The sequence below is a fragment of the Ovis canadensis genome, chromosome 11 (assembly GCF_042477335.2).
Source record: "Ovis canadensis isolate MfBH-ARS-UI-01 breed Bighorn chromosome 11, ARS-UI_OviCan_v2, whole genome shotgun sequence".
In the NCBI taxonomy this organism is placed as follows: domain Eukaryota; kingdom Metazoa; phylum Chordata; class Mammalia; order Artiodactyla; family Bovidae; genus Ovis; species Ovis canadensis.
In genome coordinates this window covers 66,138,088-66,161,923 of record NC_091255.1, presented here as the reverse complement: position 1 = coordinate 66,161,923, position 23,836 = coordinate 66,138,088, and the positions used below count along the sequence as shown (strand labels likewise).

Genomic DNA, 23,836 nt, shown 5'->3' with positions numbered 1-23,836 from the left:
TTTATCCCTTGCACTCAGAGTATCTCACAAAAGAGCCGACACTTGATAAAGGTTATTTTAATGTGATTTGTACTAAGATGCCTATGAAAAACGATGTCAGCTACTGTCTCTCTTTTATTTAAATTTCAGCCGAAGACGTTTAGATTAGATAAGTTTCTAAGAAACTAGCTAAACACTCAATTAGATCATCCCTCCCATCCCTGCAAAAAGTGTATAAAGTCTTTCTTGGCAAACGTCTTTGGGAACAAGCTGTGCTCCCACCATCTGCGTGCCCTGGGTGAAACATCGCCCTGTCTGATGGCAGCGGGTGCCTGAGATGACTTCCAGAAGGGTCCACCAGTGCTGAGATTTTTGCTCTCTTTCAGGCACAATCCGTGATCCAAGGAGGACAGTGAGTGCCTCAAGGAGAATCTAAACCCAGGCTCGAGGTCTCAAAGCAGCAGAGCCTGCCTCCCATCCTTCTTTCACAAATGCCAAGGAGACCCAAGAAAGAGCTGGAGTTCCCAGATGGCAGATGCCCACTATCGCCTGACCAACTGGAAAGCATACCTTTCTTGTACAACGGCTGCTGCCTCCCGACCCAGGCTGCTACCAAAACCAACCAGCCTCAGGCACCAACTGCCAAGCGCATGGTGGACCCCGTCACAGCAGCCTCCCCAGAGATCAGGGACAGTAGCCTCCTCCTAAGCTCCCGTCCAAGTCCTAGATGTCCAGTGTTCCTCTAACCATCCCTCCAACCCTATGTGCTGGGTCAGCTGCATGCTCAGCCCCACAGCTGCATGGAGCCTCTGAAGGGAATCGGCTTTTTCCAAACACCAGCTCATCCTTGCTAAACCATGGTTCCCATCAGAATATAGGTTCTTGAGGAATTCCCTGGAGGAGGTCAGGTGGTTAGGGCTGCACACATCCACCACTGAGGGTGCAGGTTCGATTCCTGGTCGAGGAAGTAAGATCCTATAAGCCGTGCTGCAGCACAGGCAAAGAGGACCAGGGTTTCTCACCTTTGACTGCACATTGCCATCACCCTGGGTGGGTGCGGGGGACCCTAGAAGCCACTGAAGCTTCATCCCAGCCCTAGAGATTCTGATGCATCGAGTCCGGGTGCGACTCTAATGTGCAGCCAGGGCGGCAGACCACCATGTCAGAAGGGAGGCAGCTTCCCCAAAGCCTGAGAGCTCCCTGGAACCAAACCATCCAGGAAGCTGGGCCGAGTCAGCTCACTCTACTGGACCAGAGACACCAAGGACAGGAGCAGATTGGAGTGCGGTTTGAGCTGGGACCCCTGGCTTTATTTCACCGTGTTAAATGACACACACTCACCCAGGGCCATCTGTCTTGATGGCTACAGGGTACCTTATGCGACAAGGACAACAGAGCAAAAGGGTCCATGTAACTCATTCCACTTCACTGCAAAGCCGTTTCTCTGGAGATTCTTAAAGGTCTGCCTCCCGCAAAGGGGAGTGGTGGTGTCAACTTCAGGAGAGAAGGCTGGGCCCCCATGGGGAGGGTACACCACAAACCCACACCCCCAGGAAACCCCCCAACTCAGGAGCCCTGGATGCTCCAGGGAGCACCCAAGACCTCCAACCTGGCTGGGGCCCTGTCTGGACAGCACAGAGCTGCCGTCCCCATGGTCCATCACCCACCTGCAACTACACCAGGGGTCAGTGAACTTGGGGGGAAAGCCAGAGAGCAAATATTACAGGTTTTGCAGGCCGGCTGCAGCACCTCGGGGCTGCCGGAGCAGCCGCAGATAACGTGTGGACCAACAGGTGCGCTGGGGTCCAACAAATCTCCAGTGACAAAAACAGACAGTGGACAAGCAGGTGGTTGGGACGTGGACCACGGTGTGCTGGGTTCACCCCTCCACCAGACCAGACCTTCCTTAAACACAGAGACCGTCTCTTCCGGCGCGCCTTATGTGTGCAGCGCTTGACACGGTGCCTGGAACACAGCAGGTTCTCCATGAATGAAAGGAAGGAAAGAGGGAAGGGTGGGGGAGAGAGAGAGAATGCGAGGAAGGCAGGGAAGGAGGGATGCAGGGAGAAAAATGAGCCAGTCTTAAAGGAGAATCTACTGAACACCTACCTATTCTTACAGAGAATCCGTAAGACTTACCGTGACTTTGGGATGCTCACATCTGACTATTTCAAGCCTCCCAAGGTCCTTTTCTCATACTCCCCATGCATTTCTCCAGGCAAGAATACTGGACTGGGTTGCCATTTCCACCTCCAGTTCATAAAGAAGACTGAGTGTCTAAAAAATTGATGCTAACTGTGGTGCTAAGGTAGACTCTTGAGAGTCTCTTGGACAGCAAGGAGATCAAACCAGTCCATCCTAAAGGAAATCAACACTGAATATTCATTGGAAGGACTGATGCTGAAGCTGAAGCTCCAATACTCTGACCACCTGATGCAAAGAGCCAACTCATCAGAAAAGACCCTGATGCTGGGAAAGATTGAAGGCGGGAGGAGAAGGGGACGACAGAGGATGAGATGGTTGGATGGCATCAGTGATTCAATGGACATGAATTTGAGCAAACTCCAGAAGACAGTGGAAGACAGAGGAGCCTGGCGGGCTATACTCCATGGGATTGCAAAGAGTCAGACATGACTTACTCAACAACAATAACATCAAAGGCCCGTTTTAGTCTCCTGCTGGTCACTTACTTACACTCCCACCCTCTCACTCATGGGAACAGGGAAGGATGCCCCCAAACACAGCAGAACAGGTATCCCCAAGGAGTGACAGTGCCCCGGCCCAGTCGACACAGTCAGCCCAGGAGGGCAAGGCAAGGCAGAGGGAGAGAGCAGGAAGCAGGGGTTTCCAGGAGTGAGAGTGGAGGCCGCCCGAGGGTGCAGTAGGGAAGGAGAGCAGATGGCTGAGCCGGGCGGGGTGGGACCTCCAGGGTAGTAACAGCGTCTGGGGCGGGGCGCTGGGCAGGATCAAGGCCGCCTCTCCCATATGCTCAAGCACATGGGCTCCTCCACCGACATAATGCTGTGCGCTCCCATCACCGCAGGGAGAAGGTAATATATACCATTTCCTCCCCCACACGGTTTATAATGACACTGGAAATCTGAAGCATGAAATTGAAAAGAAAAAATACAAGAAGAATAATAATGGTCTGTCTCCGCCCTGGGCGCTTTTCTCCCTTTTTTCCTTCCTTCCCTTCTCGCCTCCCCATCCTCCTCCCCTCCCCAGGGGGGAGTCAGGATGTCTCCGGGAGGAAGGGGCCCATCTTTCTGGCACAGGATGACGGACAGTTGGGGGACGGAGCTGGCACCACGCCACCCTCGTGCTCACAGGAACCACTGCCACGCGGGGGCCAGGAGCGCCAGAAGTCAGCCTGGTCTCCTATGCTGTGTTCAGGGTCTTCTGCCTGGGCTCAGCCTGGTCTGAGGACACCCGGCTGAGACACAGAAGTTTCCTTCCAGAAATGGGCCATCTGAGACCCTGAAAAAGAAAATGCCTTGCGGGAAGTGACAGGCGCCCCTTAGCGACGCTGCCGACTGTCCCGAGCATGGTCCTGGCTGTGGCAGGGCTGGTCCCCACACTCTCTTCTTGCTCTGGGCCACACCCTCCAGCTCACATGAGACTCTTGGGGGAGGGGGCTCCAAGTCCCACCGAGCCCACCCTGGAACATGCCATCACTATGCTGAGCGTCCACCTAAAGGGCAGCCTTAGCCCCAAAATGGGCTCCCCAGGTAACTCACTGGTAAAGAATCTCTCTCACCTGCCGATCAGGAGATGCAGGTTTGAGCCCTGGGTCGGGAAGATCCCCTGGAGAAGGAAATGGCAGCCCACGCCAGCATTCTTGCCTGGAGAATCCCACGGACTGAGGAGCCTGGTGGGCTACAGTCCAGGGGGTCGCAACGAGTTGGACAGGACCGAAGTGATGAAACAGTGACACCAACAGCCCTAGAGCAGACCAGCATCACCTCCCTGGTCCCTGCCTCCCGGTACAGCAGAAAAGCTGCAGACGGCAGGACACAGGAAGCCCCGAGGCTTCCCGGCTCCCCACGTCTTGAAAACACAGATTTAAGAGAGGAGATCCGGGGACGTCCCTGGCGGTCCAGTGGTGAAGACGTCACCTTCCAAATATGGGAAGTGCGGGTTCCACCCCTGAAGCTAGGATCCCACATGCCTCGGGGCCAAAAAAACGAAACAGAAGGCAGAAGCAATACTGCAACAAATTCAATAAAGACTTTAAAACGGTATACGAGAAAAAATTAAAAAAAAAAAAAGAGAGAGAGGAGATTCCCATGAGACACCTGCCATGAAACTTCCAAGGTGGCCTGTCTGGTCCAAGCGATGCTGGGGATGGGACCTGCTCCAGGTCCACGTGGCTTCAGCCTCCCCGGGGGTCATCTGGGGCCCTTCATCTCACTCAGCCTCATAAAGAAGAGAGTGATGGCTTGGGGAAACAGAGCCATGATCTTTGCAGGAGTCTCATCAGAGCCCATCGGAGTGCTCACACTGTCTGTTGGGGGCCCAGCCCATTTTAGTGTGACCAAAAGACCTCACATTGAAAAATCCCCATGAGCGCATGCCAGGCTTCCCTACACCTCAGACAACAAGAAGGGGGAAACGCAACAGCAACTGTGTGTGTGTGTGTGTGTGTGTGTGTGTTCAGTCACTAAGTCGTGTCCGACTCTTTGCGACCCCATGGACTGCAGCACATCAGGCTTCCCTGTCTTTCACTATCTCCCGGAGTTTGCTCAAATTCAGTTAGCAATAGCAATTATTAGTTCGTAATCTAGGATCCATACAGCTGGGAATATAAAAGGTAGGCCTGGGCTTCCCTGGCAGCTCCGTGGCAGAGTCCACCTGCCAACGCAGGAGACCTGGGTTCAATCCCTGATCCGGGAGGATCCCACATGCCGCAGAGCAGCTAAGCCCGTGGGCCGCAACCGTCAAGCTTGTGCCCTAGAGCCCGGGAGACACAGCAACTGAGCCCACGGGCCACAACAGCTGGTGCCCTCGCACCCGAGATCCCATGTCCCCAACAAGAGAAGCCACCACAACGAGGAGCCCTCGCCCCGTGCTGCAAACAGAGAGGAGCCCCTGCTCGCTGCAACTAGAGAAAAGCAACGCAGACCCAGTGCGGCCAAAAATAAATAAGTCAGTAGAATTATTGTGAAAATAAATAAATAAAAGCTAGGCTTTCTGAAGACCCAACCCAGTGGCTACTCCCTGCACCCTGACCCTTCTCACTCAACTATCTGCTCTAGGAGAAACCTTTCTGCTGGATCTGGCTGAAATCTCCTCTGTGAATCCCTCATGTGATGACTTAAGCCCATTTCTTCCCATCCATTTCTCTATGGAGATGGAGAACAGCTGGTCACCATCATCCCTCCAGACTCCGAGGCCTTCACCGGAGAGCATCATTAACTTCCAACAGTGCGACGGTTATTTGCAGAAAACGCCACTCACCGCTTGCAGCACAAAAGCCAACTCAGCCAAAATCTCCCTGAGAAAAATCACATCTTTCATAAGGACCCAGCTCCCTGTGCGATTAAATAATGGATATTAAATTGCCTTTTCATGCCTAGCAGTGAGCTGTTTGATTGGTGGCCTTTCTCTTCCGCAGTTTCATGGTCATTTTTATTCTGCACAAGTTCTTCTTCCTTGAGAGAGAATATACACTGATTTAGAGAACCCTGGTTAGTTCAAACCTCACAAAACACAGACATCAGGGCCAGAGCAAAGAAAATGAAAATGGTGACCCTCGATACTTTGTCCAAATTCATCCAAACGCTCATCTCTGGGGGCAGTGAGTGCTTTTCTCACTTGGATGAAAGGATATTCAATTGCAAGTTTAAATTTACCATTAAATAGGTGAGTAGGGGAATAGGTGGACCAGAAACGGACTGAAACACTTTGTAATTGCTTTGCAACAAAAAGAGAGACGCTAACTTCCGGAAACTCACTCCTTCAGACATGCAGATCCAAGAAGCTCTTAAGGAACCATCCCTTCCAACACCCCCAGACTCCAACAGACTCAGCTGAGGTCCAAGATGACCGAAGAGCCTCCCCAAGGTCATAGAGCTCAATGCTGACAGCCGCTGACTCCTCATCTGGGTTTCGTCCTAGTGGCGTGCCATCTAGCATGTTTTAATTCTGCATAAGTAATTTACTCTCTGTGGTTCTGTTTCTTGTCTGTAAAATAGAGGCAGCTGGATCAGACACCATCTAGGAGGCACTGAGCTTTAACTGTTGGGACTCAACAGTCAAGAGGGTTCAAATTCCAGCTCTGCTCCCTGAAGACATGGAAGCAACCTGAAGGTCCAGCAACAGATGCAAGGATAAAGAAGAGGCGCCACGTGTACGAGCGGAATACTAGTCAGCCAGAGAAAAGAAGGAAATCAAGGCTTTGGCAAAAACATGGACGCAACTAGAGATGACCCCACTAAGGGAAGTCAGGCAGAAAGGCAAATACCATATGATGCCACTTATATGTGGGATCTAAAGCATGACGCAAATGAGCTTATCTACAGAGCAGAAACAGACTCACAGACGCAGGGAATGTGTTTGTGGTTGCCAAGGGGGGAGGGGGAGGGGTGGGAATCAGAGATGGAGACGATTATACTCAGAATGGATAAGCAGCAAGGTCCTACTGCATAGCACAGGGAAATATGTCCAACATCCTGTGAATAAACCATAACAGAAAGGAATATAAATGCACATAACTAAAGCACTTTGCTGTGCAGCAGAAATGAACACCACACTGCAAATCAACTATCAAGTTCCTAAAGTAACAATTAAAAAATAAAAGGCTTTCATCTCAAATTTAAAGAGTCACAAAAGATATAAATTCTGGCATGTAAATATCGATGTGCTTAAATAAAACTATTTCATCAGTCATTTAAATGGACCCACTAGGATCTAAACAGCATAGGAGGGAATTCCCTGGCCGTCCAGTGCTTAGGACTTGGTGCTTTCATTGCTGAGGGCCAGGTTAAAATCCCCGGTCAGGGAACTAAGATCCCAAAAGCCGTGCAGCCAAAAATAATTAATTAATTAATTAAAAATAAACAGCATAGGGATTTGATTCTCTCCGTTATCCACTTAAAAATGTTCACAAAATAAGCTGTGTGTTTATGTCTTAGGTGCTTTTCTGTTCCAGGGTTATATTCTACACACGAAACCACAACAGCTAGCTCCTCTTCAAAAGTCAAAAAATGTACCCCATTCCTCTTTCTCCTTGATTCGTATATCAATTCCGTTTTCCCACTGAATTTTATCCAAGAGCAACTTATATTTTATGCTAGAAAGCCTATTATTGGTTTCTTTCTCATACTGGTTCGCAATAAAATATCTATGCATGTTTCAATTTAATTTTTGTTTAATTTCCTGTGAGCCTAGAGTTCTAACTGCTTAAATAACAATTTCCTGGATTGAATGACTATTAAAACTATTTGTGGTTGAGAATAGATTCATAACAGCAAAAATTTAATATACCATTTCATAATTATTAAATATTCAAAAGCCTAATAATATTTATTCTTGGAAATACTTATTTTCAAGGATGAGGCCTTTTTCTGATTTTTTCAGTTTTCATTCATCTGTCTGTGAATAAATGTTAAGCGGTTACTGCTAGAATAAGACAGGGTTAAGCATCAATTTTATTCCCATTTTTCTGAGTGTTTTTTTTTAAAGTAAACAAAGAAAATATATTCATGTAAAGAAGATTAAAAAAACAAATATTTTGTTCTAATACTGTCATTCTGGGTTTTTAAAAATATTTTTTTATTTATCTACCTAGTTGGCTACTCTGGGTCCCAGGTGAGGCATGTGACATCTTTAGTGATAGCCTGTGGGATCTAGTTCTTGACCAAGGATTGAACCTGGGCTCCCCGCATTGGGAGCGCAGAGTCTTGACTACTAGACCACCAGGGAATTTTGTTCTCTGAATTCTATCTGCTGTTGCTGCTGCTGCTAAGTCGCTTCAGTCATGTCCAACTCTGTGCAACCCCATAGACGGCAGCCCACCAGGCTCCTCTGTCCCTGGGGTTCTCCAGGCAAGAACACTGGAGTGGGTTGCCAGTTCCCTCTCCAATGCATGCAAGTGAAAAGTGAAAGTGAAGTTGTGTCCAACTTTTTGCGACCCTATGGACTGCAGCCTACCAGGCTCCTCCGTCCATGTGATTTGCCAGGCAAGAGTACTGGAGTGGGTTGCCATTGACTAAGAAGGCCCAAAATCCCAGAGCAGTTCAGTTCAGTCGCTCAGTCGTGTCCGACTCTTTGCGACCCCATTAACCACAGCACGCCAGGCCTCCCTGTCCATCACCAACTGCCAGAGTTTACTCAAACTCACGTTCATTGAGTCGGTGACGCCATCCAACCATCTCATCCTCTGTCGTCCCCTTCTCCTCTGGTCCTCAATCTTTCCCAGCATCAGGGTCTTTTCCAATGAGTCAGTTCTTTGCATCAGGCGGCCAAAGTATTAGAGTTTCAGCTTCAGCATTGGTCCACCAGGGAAATTTACATTAACGGATTTCTTTCTCTCTTTTTTTTTTTTTTTTTGGCCACACCATGTGGCTTTCGGGATCTTATTTCCCTGAAAGGACAGTATCTGAATTGCTAAAGGATTTGTGTCCAGTGATCAGCGATCTGAGTCCTTCACCATCTCCACCCCAGCACCCACATGCCAAGGGTCACTCCATCTGTGTGTGGAGATGCTGCTACTAAGAGGCACAGAACCAAGGCAAGAGAGCATCTTCCTTTGATAAAGCAGGAGAGGGCAACTATGTCACGGAAGGTGGGAAGGCACAATCTGCCTTGGGATCTGCTTGGGCAGAGCAGTTCAGCCAAAAAGAACAAAACTAGAAGCTGAGGACATGGACACTGATTTTGCGACAACTCTCTGTGCCCCATGGAACACCTAGAATGCTCCCACAGACTCTGATCTCAGAGTTGCTGGCTTAGAGGGCTTTCAGGAGGTCCCACCCGCAGGCCAGGTTTTGCAGATCACAGGACTACAAAAACAGGAGCAAGGAACCAAATTTGACTCAACAGAAAGGGAAAAGCACATATTAATGGGCCTGCTCATGTGACTGATGACACTGAAAAAATGAACTCAGGAGGTCAGTAGGTGCCCAATATGCTACTGGAGAAGAGTGGAGAAATCGCCCCAGAAGAAATGAACAGACGGAGCCAAAGCAAAAACAACGCCCGGGTGTGGATATGACTGGTGATGGAAGTAAAGTCTGATGCTGTAAAAAGTAATATTGCATAGGAACCTGAAATGTAATGTCCATGAATCAAGGCAAATTGGAAGTGGTCAAGCAGGAGATGGCAAGAGTGAATATTGACATTTTAGGAATCAGTGAACTAAAATGGACTGGAATGGGTGAGTTTAATTCAGACAACCATAATATCTACTACTGTGGGCAAGAATCCCTTAGAAGAAATGGAGTAGTCAACAAAAGGGTCCGAAATGCAGTACTCGGATGTAATCTCAAAAATGATAGAATGATCTCTGATCATTTCCAAGGCAAATCATTCAGTATCACAATAATCCAAGTCTATGCCCTGACCAGCAATGCTGGAGAAGCTGAAGTTGGATGGCTCTATGAAGACCTACAAGACCTTTTAGAACTAACACCCAAAAAAGATGTCCTTTTCATTAAAGGGGACTGGAATGCAAAAGTAGGAAGTCAAGAAACACACGGAGTAACAGGCAAATTTGGGCCTGGAGTACAGAATGAAGCAGGGCAAAGGCTAGCAGAGTTTTGCCAAGAGAACACACTGGTCACAGCAAACACCCTCTTCCAACAACACAAGAGAAGACTCTATGCATGGACATCATCAGATGGTCAATAATGAAATCAGGTTATATTCTTTGCAGTCAAAGATGGAGAAGCTTTATACAGTTAGCAAAAACAAGACCTATACTGTCAGCAAAACCAAGACCAGGAGATGACTGTGGCTCAGATCATGAACTACTTATTCCAAAATTCAGATTTAAATTGAGAAAAGTAGGGGAAACCACTAGACCATTCAGGTATGACCTAAATCAAATCCCTTATGATTGATTATACAGTGGAAATGACAAATAGATTCAAGGGATTAGATCTGATAGACAGAGTGCCAGAAGAACTATGGATGGAGGTTCATGACATTGTACAGGAGGAAGTGATCAAGACCATCCCCAAGAAAAAGAAATGCAAAAGGCAAAATGGTTGTCTGAGGAGGCCTTACAAACAGCTGAGAAAAGAAGAGAAGCTAAAGGCAAAGGAGAAAAGGAAAGATATACCCACTTGAATGCAGAGTTCCAAAGAATAGCAAGCTGAGATAAGAAAGCCTTTCTCCATGATCAGTGCAAAGAAATAGAGGGAAACAACAGAATGCGAAAGACTAGAGATCTCTTCAAGAAAATTAGAGATACCAAGGGAACATTTCATGCAAAGATGGGCTCAATAAAGGACAGAAATGGTACGGACCTAACAGAAGCAGAAGATATTAAGAAGAGGTGGCAAGAATACACAGAAGAACTATACAAAAAAGATCTTCATGACCCAGATAACCACGATGGTGTGATCACTCACCTAGAGCCAGACATCCTGGATTGCAGAGTCAAGCGGGCCTTAGGAAGCATCACCAGTTCAGCTATTTCAAATGCTGAAAGATGATGCTGTGAAAGTACTGCACTCAATATGCCAGCAAATTTGGAAAATTCAGCAGTGGCCACAGGACTGGAAAAGGTCAGTTTTCATTCCAATCCCGAAGAAAGGCAATGCCAAAGAATGTTCAAACTATTGCATAATTGCACTCATCTCACATGCTAACAAAGTAATACTCAAAATTCTTCAAGCTAGGCTTCAGCAATATGTGAACCGTGAACTTCCAGATGTTTAAGCTGGATTTAGAAAAGGCAGAGGAACCAGAGATCAAATTGCCAACATCTGCTGGATCATCAAAAATGCAACAGAATTCCAGAAAAACATCTACTCTGCTTTATTGATTACGCCAAACCCTTTGACTGTGTGGATCACAACAAATTGTGGAAAATTCTTCAAGAGACGGGAATACTAGACCACCTGACCTGCTTCCTGAGAAATCTTTATGCAAGTCAAGAAGCAACACTTAGAACTGGACATGGACCCACAGACTGGTTCCAAATCGGGAAAGGAGTTTGTCAAGGCTGTATACTGTCACCCTGCTTTTTAACTTATATGCAGAGTTCATCTTGTGAAATGCCAGGCTGGATGAAGGACAAGCTGGAATCAAGATTGCCGGGAGAAATATCAATAACCTCAGATATGCAGATAACAGCACCCTTATGGCAGAAAGTGAAGAGGAACTAAAGAGCCTCTTGATGAAAGTGAAAGAGGAGTGTGAAAAAGTTGGCTTAAAACTCAACATTCAGAAAACTAAGATCATGGCATCCGGTCCCATCACTTCATGGCAAATAGATGGGGAAACAATGGAAACAGTGACAGACCTTATTTTGGGGTTCCAAAATCACTGCAGATGGTGACTGCAGCCATGAAATTAAAAGATGCTTGCTCCTTGGAAGGACCAGCCTAGACAGCATATTAAAAAGCAGAGACATGACTTTGCCAACAAAAGTCTGTCTAGTCAGAGCTATGGTTTTTCCAGTAGTTATGTATGGATGGGAGAGTTGGACTATAAAGAAAGCTGAGCACCGAAGAATTGATGCTTTTGAACTGTGGTGTTGGAGAAGACTCTTGAGAGTCCCTTGGACAGCAAGGAGATCCAACCAGTCCATCCTAAAGGAAATCAGTCCCAAATATTCACTGAAAGGACTGATGCTGAAGCTGAAACTGCAATACTTTGGCCACCTGATGCAAAGAGTTGACTCAGTGAAAAAGACTTTGATGCTCAGGAGGAGAAGGGGATGACAGATGATGAGATGGTTGGATGGCATCACTGACTTGATGGACATGAGTTTGAGCTGGACTTTGAGCGGGAGTTGGTGATGGACAAGGAGGCCTGGCATGCTTCAGTCCATGGGGTCGCAAAGAGTTGGACACGACTGAGCGACTGACCTGCACTAAATGTGATTGATGAGACTGGAATACACAGCGCCGCTAGGTGGTATCATGCCTGGAAAATGGAATCCGCACCAAGTGAGTCTCTAGGTCTGACTCCCAGTTTACGGGAGACCTAGGGGACAGAGGAACAAGTTCAACAGCACCAGAAAGCAATCCACCAAGGTCAAATCGTGGGACATTCTACAGACCAACGATTCAGCTTCTCTAACAAATTACTAGGGGTAGGGGTGGAAATGGTGGGGTGGGGGGAGAGTACTGTTAAAGAATAAAAGAAACTGAAAATACTCAGTATGAAACAAATTCAAGGCTGCTCCCCGGTGGTCTGGTGGTTAGGACTTGATGCCTTCCCTGCCAAATCCCAGGTTTCACCCCTGGTCAGGGAACTAAGACCCAGTAAACCTTGAGATATGCCCCCAAAAAAGGAAACAAATTCAATATGAAAATCTTGTTTGGATAGTGATTCTAACAGAAGAGTTTTAGGAGACACTTTTGAAAGACACAGAGGAAGTCTGACTGTGAAGTCAAATATTGGATACTAATAAGGAAATATTAATTTTGGTAGGTGTGATAATACCATGCTGATTTTTTTTTTAATCATTCAGTTAGAGTTGTGCGTTGAATTTACAACTGAAATTATATGATGTCTGAGATTTGCTTTTACAAAACATTCTCCCTCCCACATATACTGGGTGGTAGGAGGTTGGGGGAGGAGGGGTATGTTAAATGAGCTTAGCAAAATGTCACTAATGATTGAAGCTGAGCTGTGGGTACCCGGGGGTACCTCATGGGATTCTCTCCACTTTTGTAGATGTTTGAAAATATCCATAATATAAGGCCCTATGGGTGATGAGGAGGAGTAAAGAACATATTTGATTAGTGCCAACAGAGCTCTGTGCTAAGCCCTCCCTAAATATATATACCTCACTTGGAATACTTATTTACAAGTCCTGAGACAGCTGCCAACAAGCCTCTTTCTCGATCTAAGGAGAGGCAGGGGCATTCCCTTTGCTGGATGCAAACAGAGTCAGCGATCAGGGGGAGCCATTGGCAACTGGAGATTACAAAGAGGGAACGTGGCCACAAGGGCAGAGGCTGGAAATAGCCCTTGGCAGAGAAATAACAGAAGAAACATTCTCCACTCAGATCCCTCCCACCATGCGCTGACTTACCCCTGCAGCAAAGCCAAGGCTTCCATCTAAGATCCGCCTCTGAAAACGAAGAAAAGATGTCTCAGTTTCTAAGAAATGTTTCATGGAACAGGAGGCAATCATAAGCCTAAGAAAGCCACATGAATAAAGACAAGCCTAGGCCGGAGCTTGCAAATCTATCTGGAACCCTGGACCCCAGTCTTTATAAAATGAGCCAAGAGTCAGGGGAAAAAAAATTTTTTTTAAACCTTCCATCCATTCCACAACCAATCAGAGGCTTCATTTAGCACGACCCTTGGCTCACATTGGTCCACGTGCTTTACATCTTTCTCAGCGCTCCCTGTAAACCACGGCTATAAACCTTTAGTAAGGAGCTGGTATGGGCTTTCCTGGTGGCTCAGAAGGTAAAGCGTCTACCTACAATGCGGGAGACCCAGGTTCGATCCCTGGGTCGGGAATATCCCCTGGAGAAGGAAATGGAAACGCACTCCAGTACTCCTGCCTGGAAAATCCCATGGACTGAGAAGCCTGGTAGGGGGTCACAAAGAGTCAGACACGACTGATCAACTTCACTAAGGAGCTGGCACTTTGGCCACCTCGTGTGAAGAGTTGACTCATTGGAAAAGACTCTGATGCTGGGAGGGATTGGGGGCAGGAGAAGGGGACGACAGAGGATGAGATGGCTGGATGGCATCATGGACTCGATGGACGTGAGTCTGAGTGAACTCCGGGAGTTGGTGATGGACAGGGAGGCCTGGCGTGCTGTGATTCATGGGGTCGCAAAGAGGCGGACACGACTGAGCGACTGAACTGAACTGATAAAGTTGGAAATTGACAAGCACTGACAAGGAGCACATCGACCAACCAAAATCCTCCCGCACTGCAGGTGGGCGTACAAGCTGGTCCAGCCACTTTGGAAAGCTGGCAGCATCCGCTCACAGTGGAACTTCATCAGCATGCCCTATGACCCAGCCGTGAGGGCCATGCGTAATTACCAACAGAAACACATACTTGGATTCAGCGGATTTGTGGACAAAAATGCTTTTTATGGCATTACTTGTGAGAGCCAAAACTCAAAACTACCCAGAGGTCCACCAACGGCAGAATGGATAGGTCACGAGGATGTATACACACAGAGGACACCACGTAGAAAGGAGAACACACACACACACACACGTGACTGGAGCTCACAGGCAGGCAGGGCACTCAGGAAACCCAAAAACGGTGGAAGTGAAAGTCACTCAGTCATGTCCAGCTTTTTGTGACTCCATGGACTGTAGTCCATGGAATTCTCCAGGTCAGAATACTGGAGTGGGTAGCCTTCCCTTCTCCAGAGGATCTTCCCAGCCCAGGGATCAAAGCCAGGTCTCCCGCATTGCAGGCAGATTCTTTACCAGCTGAGCCGCAAGGGAAGCCCAAGAATACTGGAGTGGGTTGCCTATCCCTTCTCCAGCAGATCTTCCTGACCCAGGAATCGAACCACAGTCTCCTGCATTGCAGGCGGATTCTTTACCAACTGAGCAATAAATAGGGTGAAATCAGCCAGATACAGAAGAGCATTCACTATACAGTACACTCTACAAAACAGAGAAAACGAAACTCTGCTGTTGGAGACCAGGAGACAGGCCACCCTTGGAGTGGAGTAAGGGACTGGGGTAGGGACTGCAAGGGACCCTGAAAGGATTGCTGCAGGGGAGGGCAGGGGTTCAGTTCAGCTCAGTTTCGTTCAGTCTCTCAGTCGTGTCCGACTCTTTGTGACCTCATGGACCGCAGCGTGCCAGGCCTCCCTGTCCATCACCAACTCCCACAGTTTACCCAAACTCATCTTCATTGAGTTGGTGATGCGTCCAACCATCTCATCCTCTGTCGTCGCCTTCTCTTCCTGCCTTCAATCTTTCCCAGCATGAGGGTCTTTTCAAATGAGTCAGCTCTTCACATCAGCTGCCCAAAGTATTGGAGTTTCAGCTTCAACATCAGCCCTTCCAACGAACACCCAGGGCTGATCTCCTTTAGGATGGACTGGTTGGATCTCCTTGCAGGCCAAGGGACTCTCAAGAGTCTTCTCCAACACCACAGTTCAAAAGCATCAATTATTCAGTGCTCAGCTTTCTTTATAGTCCAACTCTCACATCCATACATGACCACTGGAAACCATAGCTTTGACTAGATGGACTTTTGTTGGCAAAGTCATGTCTCTGCTTTTTAATATGCTGTCTAGGTTGGTCATGACTTTCCTTCCAAGAAGTAAGCGTCTTTTAATTTCATGGCTGCAATCACCATCTGCAGTGATTTTGGAGCCCCCAAAAATAAAGTCAGCCACTGTTTCCCCATCTATTTGCCATGAAGTGATGGGACCGGATGCCATGATCTTCGTTTTCTGAATGTTGAGTTTTAAGCCAACTTTTTCACGCTTCTCTTTCGCTTTCATCAAGAGGCTCTTTAGTTCTTCTTCACTTTCTGCCATAAGGGTGGTGTTATCTGCATATCTGAGGTTATTGATATTTCTTCCAGCAATCTTGATTCCAGCTTGTGCTACTTCCAGCCCAGCATTTCTCATGATGTACTCTGCATAGAAGTTAAATAAGCAGGGTGACAATATACAGCCTTGACGTACTCCTTTTGCTATTTGGAACCAGTCTGTTGTTCCATGTCCAGTTCTAACTGTTGCTTCCTGGCCTGCATACAGGTTTCTCAAGAGGCAGGTCAGGTGGTCTGGTATTCCCATCTCTTTCAGAATTTTCCACAGTTTATTGTGATCCACACAGTCAAAGGCTTTGGCATAGTCAATAAAGCAGAAATAGACATTTTTCTAGAACTCTCTTGCTTTTTCCATGATCCAGCGGATGTTGGCAATTTGATCTCTGGTTCCTCTGCCTTTTCTGAAAGCAGCTTGAACATCTGGAAGTTCACAGTTCACCTATCGTTGAAGCCTGGCTTGGAGAATTTTGAGCTTTACTTTACTAGCGTGTGAGATGAGTGCAATTGTGCGGTAGTTTGAGCATTCTTTGGCATTGCCTGTCAGGGGTTGGGGGGATCCTATGCTAGTACTTGATCTGGGCGCTATTCCACGGACACTGGTGAAAAGTCATCAAGCTGTACGCTTAGAAGATGTGCATTTTGCTTTCTTTAAATTACGTATTTGTTCTGGGTATGCTGGGTTTCCGTTGTTGCACACGGGCTTTCTCTCGCTGCGACGAGTGAGGGCTGCTCCCCAGCTGTGGCGCACCGGCTTCCCATCGCGGTGGCTTCTCTTACTGCGGCTCGAGGGCTCCGGATCTCGGGCTCAGCAGCTGCAGTGCATGGGCTTAGCTGATCTTCCTGCACCGGGGATCGAACCTATGTCCCCTGCATTGGCAGGTGGATTCTTAACCACTGGACCATCAGGGAAGTCCATAAAATGTGCATTTTTCTATATGCATTTTGTTTTTCAATAAAAATATTTTCTTTTTAAGGAGGGGCCTAAATTATATAATCTCTAGCCACATGGACACAGTTGCTATTGTTCAGTCAAAAGCTAACTGTCCAGCTGTTGGGGACTGGCTAAATAAACTGCAGTGCGTTTTATGGGATGTTCTACAGCTCTCTAAGTAACTAATCAAAATAATCAAAAAACCATTTAGGGTTAGGGAGGGATGCCTGTGACATCCAGTGAAAAATGCTCATTATGGAAATTCATAATTTGATCCTCATTATGTATAGAAAACAGATATGTCAGTATTTGTATACTCAAATACAGCCAAATAAATTTTAAGAAATATTTCAGTTTTCCTTTCAGAAAAGTGAGATTGAGAACATTTTTTATTATTTTTTTCGGTTTTTCCACATTTTTTGAATTCCCTACAATTACAATATAATTTTTTTTTTAATCAAGAAAATGAATTTGGGGGACTTTCCTGGTGGCTGAGTGGCTAGGACTCTGCACTCCCAAGGCTGGGGGCCTGGGTTTGACCCTTGGTCAGGGAACTAGATCCCATGTGCCTCAACTAAAACCCACTGCTGCCAAATAAATAAATATTCTTTAAAAAAAAGAAAATGAATTTCGAGTGAAGTTGAATCGCTGTTGATAGCAGTGGAGGGTAGATGGCTGAGGGTCCATCACCCCCAGGAATCCCACTGAAGCCCCTATATCAGCTGGGGTTCACTGGGACAGGAGGAGAAGTGCTTGCCTCTGGGCACTCCCATCCACGCTGGGTTTATCCCCTCACGTCTGGCCCTTCCCACCTCTCCGGCATGGCTCCTGTGCAGAGAGGGCTCACCTGGCCCCGCTGAGCCTGCTCCCTCTAGAAGGTACTGCTTTCAAGGCTGGTCCTTAGCTGGCTGCTGGGAAGCTGGCACTGGGACTGCTCCCTCCATCCCTGACCGATACGGGTGGGTCCCTGTGCCCGTTTCACAAACCACATGATTTATCTGGGACAGCTGCTTTCCTTCTGAGAGTCTGGAGTTTGGGTTGGTGGCTCAGACGCCTCTGTGGCCAGCCCCCAGTAAAGACCTTGAGGACCGAGCCTGTACTGGGCGTCCCTGGGCAGACACATCGTCCACGTGTTACTGCGTTGTCACTGCTGGGGAAGGAGCATGCTCCGTGCCCCCTCGTAGGAGGAAGGGGGCGTCAGACCCCAAACCTGTGCACAGATCTCCCCAGACCCTGACTGTCTCTCTCTCACTGAAGCTGTTGTGTCCTTTCGCTATAATAGACCTTAGCGACGACATGGCTCAGCCACATACCGAGTCCCACGAGCCCGTCTAGTGAATCACAGCATCTGTGAGAGGTCGTGGGGACCCCTGACACGCCTCTGCACAGAGAAGTGTCTCAGCCGTTCCTCCTACTGACCTGGGGGCAACACTAACGGGAGACAGATTAGGGGCTCCCAGCTCCCAGGGGAGGGGGGGCCTCTGTGACGGCTTCTCCCTTCCGAGCGGCCCCCACAGCACCGACCGGGCTCACTTGGGGCCTGTGGACTTCAACTCAGGTCTCTGCAGCCAGCCGGCCAGCCAGAGCCCAGCTCTTCCGACTCACATATCTGCTTCTGAATGTAACTGAAACTGGGGAAGATGGAAACATGGGCTGCTGTACCCCGGAAGGGCTCAAGGACGGGACCCTGGACGACCCGGCACAGCTGTCGGGAGACGGGCGGGGCGCTGGGTCACCTATTGACCAGTCTCCGCAGGCTCCCAGCCCAGTTCCCGGCAACATCAGCACTGCTGTACAGGTCCTGACATGAGAGGACCCCAGCCGTCTGGCTTCCTGGGCCTCTCGGCGGGTCTGCCTCACTCCTCCAGCACGTGCCCGCTCGCCACACCTGCCCTGCCTGCGTCCCGAGCACGGCGGGCGCAGGGACTCTGCGTTCATCACGATGCCGTGGACTCGGGCAGCCTGGGCTGGAGGAGAGGCAGGGCCTCCAGGCACAGGAGGTGGGCGTGGGGTGGGGCGGGGCGGGAGCGTGCGTGGAGTGTACAAGGAGGGGGGCTCTGGGAGACGTAGGGGCGATGTAGGGAGATGTGGGGGTGGGGTCTTCAGGGACCTAGGGGGCGGGGGGCAGGTCTGTGTGTGTTCATCACAAAGGGGGTGAGGGAGGAAAGGAAGAGCCTAGAAATGGGCTGAAAGGGACAGAGCCGGCCCCCTCGCTTTTTCCCAGGGTCTCTTCCACCCCTCGCGGTCTCAGGGCGACAGGGACAAACCTCACACACGTCGCCACCTGCTCGAGGCCCGAGAGAGCCTGAGCAGCAGAGAAATCAGGCGGGGGCTCGGAACGGCCCAAACACTGGGCATCGGGAAGGGAGACGCAGAGGACCGGTGGGCCCCCAGGCAGGGGCTGCAGGGGGGGAGGGAAGGAAAGGGGGCAGAGTTCACTACAAAGGGCCCTCCCACGACCCCCCAGAACCAAATCGCGGCAACTCACCTGTCCGCTAGAGAAGACGAACACGAGGGCCGCCCCGGCCGCCGTCAACCCCCAGGTGAAGAAGGTCCCCAGCAGGGCCTGGGACACCGGGCTGTGGCCGTGGAGCATGCTGGATACGGCTGTGTGCAGAGAAGCAGAGAGGGTCACCGCCCGTGGTCCCTCCCCTGGACACTCGCGCGCTAAGGGGTCCACAGGTCCTCCAAGGGAGCCGCCCGGACACTCGTCAGTGACGTCAGTGACCCGGCCCAGGCCAGGCTGGGCGGCTTCACCCAGGCCGACCCCAGCTATCGGAAGCCATCCAGCTCTGAAAGGAGACACCTGGGGACGCCCAGGGAGACTCCCCGGGAGACGTGGGGGAGGAGACGACTTGAGAGAAGGGATGGTACTGGGAAATGGTTCCAAAGACTCGCCAAGAACGCAGATTCCTTAGCCTGGAGGGAGAGAGCCTGGGAGGGTCTGCCTGCAGCCTTCGGGCATGTTCCACCTATTTCGCCTGAGCCTTGCCTATCATCCATCATCGGTCTAGTCTCCTCCGAGCACAGGCTGACCAGCTCAGATGCCCTCCTGAAGCTCTTCCACCCAAAGAAAATGTTGGTCGCTCCGTCGCATCCAACTGTTGGCGATTCCACGGACTGCAGCCCGCCAGGCTCCTCTGTCCCTAGGATTTCCCAGGCAAGAACTGGAGAGGGTAGCCATTCCCTTCTCCAGGGGCTCTTTCTGACCCAAGGATTGAACCCACGTCTCCTGCACTACAGGCAGATTCTTTACCATCTGAGCTACCAAGGAAGCCCAATCAAACTTTCAGCAGCTCTCTGGAGCAGTTCTCAAGGCAGCTCCTGTGGCCGCCAAGGATTCACTCCATCAGCTGACCGTCAACTCACCCAACAACTCTTCAACCACTGCACCCTGCAAGGGCGCTGTATTGCAGCTCAACCCTGTTATTCGCGGCGCCTTTCACAAGCCCCAAATAGTCCTGCTCCAAGTCTCTCTTCATCCAGTTTCCTCCCCAGCCTCCCGCCATCAGACCCAGAGCATCCTCTGTTAAAGCCGACTTCGATGCCAAGGTCCCTGATTTCCCTCCACTCCGGTCCGAGGGCACGTCTTCACTGCTTTCTTTGTTTGGGCTTGCCTCCTTCATCTTTTATATCATTCGCTGTTTAAAAATAGGGATGATGCTTTTTCACATTTGATACCCCCTAAAATAGGGTTTTCTGGCACCCCAAAACATACGTGCTGAATTGAAAAGGGCGGGCTTACCTTGAATAAGCAAAGACACAGAAACAAAACCCAGGTGTCGTTTCCCCCAGTCCACTGAGCGTGTACGTGTGTGCTCAGTGCAACTCCCTGCAACCCCATGGGCTGCAGCCTGCCAGGCTCCTCTGTCCCTGGGATTCTCCAGGCAAGAGTACTGGAGCAGGTCGCCATGCTCTCCTCCAGGGGATCTTCCACCCCCCACCTCCCCCACTCAGGGATTGAACCAAAATCTCCTGAGCTCCCTGCATTGCAGGCAGACTCTCTACCCACTGAGCCACCTGGGAAGCCCCCCCACCCCCAACTAAGCACTGTTGCTCCCAAGGCTGAAGTTACCACTGCCCACCAAGGAAGGAAAGGGAAGTGCCGTGCCCTCTTGGTTCTGCCTGGCAGACCTCCTCTAGACTTGGACATGTTCTAAATTCTAGCTCTGAAATGACAGGGAGTCACCTCACCTGTGGAAAGTTACAAGGGAGAGAAACCCACTTGTTGAAAAGCTCTGTGTGTAGTTGGTACAATAAATACCAGGGCTCAAGGCCTCATCTGAAAGGGCTCATTCAGCTCCCCCGATCCTCTAGCACTCACAGGGCTGGACATGACCCCAGTGGGCTCAGCCCTGCCAGCCCCTAGTGGTCTGTGAGGAGCCAGCAACCCTGAACTTGCAGGGCAAAAGCTGTCGATTCTGCTCTGACCCTGGAAGGAAACCCGGGCAGAGGGTAGATGGGCCCTCTTATGCCAAGAGGGTCAGCAAACCAGCAGGATTCAGATCTAGGAAGCTGTAAGTCAGGGTGAACCCAGGTAAACCCAAGTGAGCCCAGCTGCACCCAGGCTCAGCCAAGGTACCAAGAAACCTCAGCTCGAAACAGAATCTCTGGACTCAGCCTGGGCCTCCAGAGTCTAAGTGGAGTTCAGGAGGATGACTGCCCCAAATGAAGAAAAAACACCATTAAGAAAAAACCCACCTCTTTACATAAGGCATCTTGTTAAGGCACCCTAAAGAGAATGGTCTGTGCTTCTAAACTAGGACATTTGGATCATTACACCGATCTTTGTGGATACAAATTTCAAAGAAGATTTACAAAGAAAGGCACACAGCTAGCATCCTCTCGGTAACCATCCAAGCCAGGTCATAACAGCAACAACAACAACAAAAAAAAACTTTGTTTTTCAGCATTGAATGTTCCTTTTAGCAACTACAGAAAAGAGGAAATCATTTACATTCACCAAACAGCCAAAGACGACGTGGGTTCTGTGGGCTGGCAAACAAGGGAGGTTGTGGGTGTTCCTGGGGGCTGGTGGGAGACGAAAACACTCTTCCAAGACTCTATTTATGCACAGGCACCCTGAGATGTAAGAAAAAGAGACACAGAGAGAAGGCCAAAGCCACCGTCCTCGCCAACCCAATAGCAGCGGATTTATCGTTGGGGATGCCAGCCCAGCGCTCCTCAGAGAAGTTTCTTCCTTGCTGTTTTAAATCCTCATGACCCTGCTGGTCCCTGGCTAAGACTCTGCACTCCCAGTTCAGGCAACCCAGGTTCGATCCCTGGTCAGGGAATTAGATCCCACACGCCGCAACTAAGAGTTCTCATACGGCAACTGAAGGTCCCGCACACCGCTTCAATGAAGATCGCGGATCCCACGTGCTGCCACTAAGACCCTGGTGCAGCCAAAATAAACAAGTATTTAAAAAAAAAAAAAAAAACCCATCACTACTCTAAGGGTGGTCCCAGAACCAGCAGCGCTGGGCGCCCTTAGGAGCTGAGTTAGAAATGCAAAATCTCAGGTACCGTCCCAGACTTGCTGAGTCAGAATTAATATTTTATAGGAGCTTCCCAGGTGGCTCTGTGGTAAAGAATCTGCTGTCAATCAGGAAGATATCCTGGAGAAGGAAATGGCAACTCACTCTGGTGTTCTTGCCTGGGAAATCCCATGGACAGAGAAGCCTGGCAGGCTACAGTCCATGGGGTCGCAAAGAGTCAGACACAACTAAGCCAGGGACCACGCACGCACATAGCACCCCACCGCGTTCCACGGGGGATGGACATCAGAGTGGAAAGCACGGGTCTAAAACTGGAAGAACTTCTACAAGACCGAGAGCTTGGAAAGTGAGCTCTCCTGCCCCGTGAGGGATCGGCAGGGTCTCCGCCACGCAGAGCCAAGAGCGCAGAAAGTTTTCTCTAGTAGGCAACACGGAAGGTCAGCCAGGGTGGCTCAAAAGCCACTTCTGCAGTGGGCCTCAGACTTCCCAGGAGCTGATATTAAATCATAAGCCCGGGCCCCTCTGCGGGAGGGAAGATGATTCTCTGCCTGCTCCAGCTTGAAAGATGCCAGCACCTCCCCACACATAGCAGCACAGGGCTCCTGGCGGATAGAAGACTTCTGTCTTTTCTCTCCCTTTTAAACCTGTTACCCCACTTCCAAGAGGCAGCTTCAAGAGGCTGATGGAAAAGCTGCACAGGTGTAAAGAGAGCTTCACGAGACCCGCATGCCTGCCCTGACTCCAAGACTGGAACTAAGCAAAGTGATTCGGGTTTGGGCATCTGTGACTGTGGAAACTGGTCTCCAATACCTGGCTACTCAAAGTGTGGTCTGAGGACCTGTCAACCCGGGGGGTTGATGAGAAATGCACCTCCTTGGGCCTGCCACACCTTAACCAGATTCCCAGTCAAGTTCAAGGGTCCTGCTGACCCTCAGAGCCTGGCGGAGGGGACTTGGGGTAGCTGGACTTGCAACCAGGTCTGCTCCTGGGGTACCCCCTCCACACGCCCACTGGGAAGCACTGAATGAAAGGGATCTTGGGGGACCACTGCCAACAGAAGGACAACACCCGCCAGCTTGCCCTGGAGAGGGGCAGGGGGCGTGCTCCCGGCACCCCTCCCCCTCCTCTGCCACCTGCCGAGGCCACCCTGCTTCTCTCCTGACCCCTTCCTCTCCCAGGGACACCTCCTTCCAAACTGCATGTGGCTGCCCTTCCAGGCCCCGCACTCGGCTCCTGGGTGCCCCAGACCCCAGGCCTCCAGCCCTGCCGAAGGCGAGAAGAGCCGACTCACTTCGGTGCCCTCTCAAGCCCCCTCTCCACTTCCATCAGCCCCGCAGCCGCTGCCGGTTCTCCGGGCTCCACTCCGGAGTCACTTCCTGCTTCCCTCCAGGCACACGTGTCCCGGCCACCAAGCTCCGCCCCGCCTGCTAAAACTGGCAGATCCGGCAGGAGAATCAATTTTCTGGTTCACAGCCTCTGCGGGCTCGGGAAGACACCGGGGCGGGTAGAACTGAGCACTGCACAACCCTGGGCAACCTTCCAGGAAGCCACAGAAACCCAAAGAAACAACACCCTGCAGCGTGCCTGATCTCAGTTAAGTTGCTGCATTCTGGCAGCGTCCTGGGTGAGCAACAGAGCATGCGACCTGCAGCTCCCACCATCAGCGTCATTCTCTAGGTCAGTGGTCCTCAAATGACAGCATCCAATGAACTGTGGTGTTGGAGAAGACGCTTGAGAGTCCCTTGGACTGCAAGGAGA

The 23,836-nt window shown here is 50.0% G+C and overlaps 1 protein-coding gene across 2 annotated transcripts in view; it reads right to left on the bottom strand.

The window, feature by feature from the left end:
• The window catches only part of SLC39A11 (solute carrier family 39 member 11), a 277,042-nt gene extending 253,538 nt beyond the window's left edge, over positions 1-23,504 (bottom strand). Inside the window, exons 1-3 of one of the 2 annotated variants that reach the window (XM_069544067.1) lie at positions 23,370-23,504; positions 19,069-19,187; positions 13,193-13,231 (exon numbers count right to left, since the gene is read on the bottom strand). In XM_069544067.1, coding sequence (XP_069400168.1) covers positions 13,193-13,231; positions 19,069-19,176 — 147 coding nt within the window. In that variant the 5' untranslated portion in view covers positions 19,177-19,187; positions 23,370-23,504. The remainder of the gene's footprint in view (positions 1-13,192; positions 13,232-19,068; positions 19,188-23,369) is intronic. The other variant, XM_069544066.1, reaches the window with a different exon arrangement.
• Between the last annotated feature and the right edge of the window lie 332 nt (positions 23,505-23,836).